The sequence below is a fragment of the Trichechus manatus genome, unplaced genomic scaffold (assembly GCF_000243295.1).
Source record: "Trichechus manatus latirostris isolate Lorelei unplaced genomic scaffold, TriManLat1.0 scaffold00105, whole genome shotgun sequence".
In the NCBI taxonomy this organism is placed as follows: domain Eukaryota; kingdom Metazoa; phylum Chordata; class Mammalia; order Sirenia; family Trichechidae; genus Trichechus; species Trichechus manatus.
This window is the reverse complement of record NW_004444041.1, coordinates 220,510-224,286: the sequence shown is the minus strand read 5'-3', so window position 1 is coordinate 224,286 and position 3,777 is coordinate 220,510. Positions and strand designations below refer to the sequence as shown.

Here is a 3,777-nt window from a genome sequence, read left to right as displayed (position 1 = left end):
TTCCTCCAGAGCCGACAAAGAGAGAAAACCTTCTCCTGGAGCTGATGCCCTGAATTTGGACTTGTAGCCTACTGGACTATGAGAATAAATTTCTCTTTGTTAAAAGCCATCCACCTGTGACATTTCTGTTATAGCAGCACTGGATGAGTAAGACACCTTCCCTCAATTAATACATTACCTCTTCACTTTTGGTATCTTTTGTATTGTTTAGTTTTGCAGTTTTTCTTTGTTTTTGACTTTTTGCAATTAATACTTGATATATTATTTAATTTGTTATATCTTCCCAGCTGTAAGATCTTTAAAGGCTAAGGTCATTTTAAAATATTTTAGTATACACAGAGCCTTGTATAGCATTTTACAAAGCTTAGGTGCTTAATTAACATTTGGGGATGATTTTATATGGCAATATTAAATTACTATTTAAATTCCTGATTAAAATAAATTTATTAGTCATACTGTTATTGTGAAAAAGGAGGTTCCTATTTCTTAGATATTAGAATTTGCACATTGGAGAAGGAGCAAGGTAGCATCTAGCCCAACACTGCACTTTACTTTCTTCATCTGTGAAGTCAAATGTTTGAGTAGGCATTTTTAAGGCCCCTGCAAGTTATATAACTTGGTTAGTATAAAACTTTTATCATTTTTTAAGGCTTTTTTTGTGTTCCCAGTACAGATTAATTTATAAGTTATGTAACTGTATGCTAAAACTTGAGTTATCAACAAATTTCTATGAGTGAGACACTCTCATGTTTGAATATAATATTATTAAAGTAATTTGTGGTGATGTAAAGGTTCCTGGGTGGTGCAGATGGTTTGTGCTCAACTACTAACCTAATGGTTGGCGATTTGAAGCCACCCAGCCATTCCACAGAAGAAAGGCCTGGCAGTGTGCTTCCATAAAGATTATAGCCAAGGAAATACAATGGAGCAGTTCTAGTCTGTAACACATGGGGTCATCATGAGTTGGAATTGAGTTGATAGCAAGGGATTTATCCATAAGCCTTGATTTAATAAATGTGGAAAATAAGCTAATAATAATAAAAAAGAAATAATCAGTGAGTGTATTAACTTTTCTGAAAGCACCTATGGCAGTAAAGAACATGTTTTGATATAGATATAGGGAAAATGTTAATTTGTGTGTGTGTGTGCATGTGTATGTGTGTGTAGAGATAGTGAGATATTCCACATACATATATTTTCACATAACTGAATTTATCCCTTTAAGGATCCCTAAATGTAGCAATTTTAAAAATAAGAATATTTTTTACAAAGCTTTAAAAATATTTCCTTGCTTTCTTAGAATAGTTTGCTGCCCTTTTTGAGTTTGTTATCTTTTCTGTTAGTATAAATGTTTCCTTAAAGTTAGTTTGAGTCACTGTGGTTTTGTAAAATCATATAACCAAGGATGTGAGAATTTTGTATGATTCGAGAATCAATAAGTGCTGCATGATAGCTTGAGGGTGTGTCCTACAAAATACAAGCCATGAAATTGAAAGAGTTTGGGCCCTATTTGTGTATTTCTATTTCTTGACTATATTCTGGATGACTTTCTGAATAATTGTGATGTTACTAGGTTTGTAAAATGTATTTAAATAATGCTTTCAAAAAGTATTATGATTATGACAGAAAGGATAAAGAATAGTACACTAAACATTCCTGTAGCTGCCAGTCAACTTAAGAAATAAAATGTTAATGTTACTGTTGAATATTTGAATGCTTATGATGTGCCAAGTACTGTTCTAGGCATTGTGTATACAGCAGTGAACAAAACAGACAAAAATTCCTGTCGTCATGGAGTTGACATTCTAGGAGAGAATTTGTCATTATCTAATAATTGTTGTTGTTCCTGTTTCAAGCATTCTCATGTCCATTGCAGAAGTTGATTTGAATCTTATGTGGGCATGGTTATAAGATAAAATAGTTTCTATTAGAATTGAATGCAAATAAAGAATAAGCTGTGACTTAACAGCATGAAGGGTATTCCATCAGTGTGTTTGGCTTGGTGGTGTTTATTTTGCATACACGTTCAGTCTCTAATGTTTGACTTTATTGTCTGGCCCACATTATCTTATTGTTGGTGACCCTAGATTCATTAGATCCACAAGAGGGAAAGATTCTGGGTCATCTCAGATAATTTTTTTGTTGTCAGTTTGTAAAAATGGCATGGTAGGGTGTCTGACCTCCTCTGACTTCACAAAGGTGGAGAGTCACCTCAGCATCAGCCCAAGGCAGATTCCTAAGAGGTGGAAGTCTAACATACCTTTTCTCTCCAGCCTTTTTACCACCTGTCCCCCCTGCAGAACTCTCTACTTCTCTGCTGGGTTTGATAATATGTTGCAGTGTCCACACAGAACTCACAGACAATACTTGCGATTATGGTACTTATTAGGGAAGTAACAGGAACGACTCAGGATACAGTTCTTCAGTCAAGACAGATTTTCAGCTGTGCCTGCAGGCAGGCCTCTCCCTTGGTCCCTGGGCTCCTTTGCCTGGCCTCTGCCCACCTTGGGAAAGTGTTACAAAGCTCTTTAGCTCTGCCAGTAAGTGCCCAGAGGCACCCTACTTTACTGGGAAATCTCCTGCCTGAAGGCATTCAGGTCTCTTGCTCCATGGATCGGCAAGCCTAGCTCCACTGACAAGTGGCTGGAGGTACCCCATTCCACCAGGGGGCCTCCTGCCCAGAGGCTCTCAGCTCTCTTGCCTTGTGGGTCAACACGCCCATGCCTTCTTTTCCTGTCTTGCTCTCTGGGCTAAGAAGCCCACTGTGCTGTCTCACGCCATTCCCCTGGTTCTGCTGCTACCGTTTCTCTGCTGCTGATTCACACCTTCTCACACTGTCTCTGGTGTTACGGCTCTCTCTCTGTGTCTCCTGGGTCTAGGAGGTTCTTAGCGCAAGGACCCTGGGTCCAAAGGATGTGCTCCACTCCCGAATCTTCATTTTTGATGGTAGTGAGGTCCCTTTTTTTCTGCCTCTGAGATGGCTCATTTTAAACCCAGTGGGATGGCAAAACTGATCAATCCCGTCATTAAGGTTCCATACACCTTATTTACATGGTCTCACCTCCTCAACTATGCCATGCAACTTATTTGCATTATTAGCAAGCTGTCCAATCCCCTTGGTGGGCCACAAGCACTTTATTTGCATAGTTCCTCCCAATCACTATGTAGGGAGTTAACAAGACCATTCATGTCTTAAAGGGCCATGTTAAGTAAGTCACTGTACTGCAGGTATACCATAAAGAAAATCACAAACTAGAAGAAAAGGCACGTTAGATTCAGTAACTTAGAGTTATACATTTAGTATTTCTTGTGATAGGCTGGAAATGTAGAAAAAACATTTGTGTTATAAAGAAAACTATGAACTAGAGCATGGTGAAAGAAACTGGGTTAAATAGAAAAGAATAAACGTACATGAAAGTTCACATTAGAAAATATACGTTATTTTTATTTGATATTGTTTCAGATATCGTCAGATCCTGGAAAAAGCCATTCAGTTATGTGGGGTAGAACAACTTGAAGCTTTGAAAGCCTTTGTGGAAGCAAGTAAGTGAAATGGAAATTCCATGTTTGCTTTGTATTACTCAGCTAGGACATTAAAGCTTGCTCAAGTCTTTTTAAAAAAAAAAAAAATCAAATTATCAGTATTAAATAAGCATTGAGATTTATTTTAGAATGAAATAGATTTTAAATTAGTTACATCTTTATTTTCAATGAATTATCTTTTTAAAGTTACATTCCCAATTAAAGTTGTATAGTTATTGATGGAGCCCTGGTGGT

The 3,777-nt window shown here is 37.2% G+C and overlaps 1 protein-coding gene across 2 annotated transcripts in view; it reads left to right on the top strand.

Moving 5' to 3' along the window:
* The window catches only part of COPS4 (COP9 signalosome subunit 4), a 60,372-nt gene that overhangs the window by 16,181 nt on the left and 40,414 nt on the right, over positions 1 to 3,777 (top strand). For both annotated transcript variants that reach the window (XM_004383089.2, XM_004383088.1), the window contains exon 2: positions 3,464 to 3,543. In XM_004383089.2, the coding sequence (XP_004383146.1) occupies positions 3,464 to 3,543 (80 nt within the window). The remainder of the gene's footprint in view (positions 1 to 3,463; positions 3,544 to 3,777) is intronic.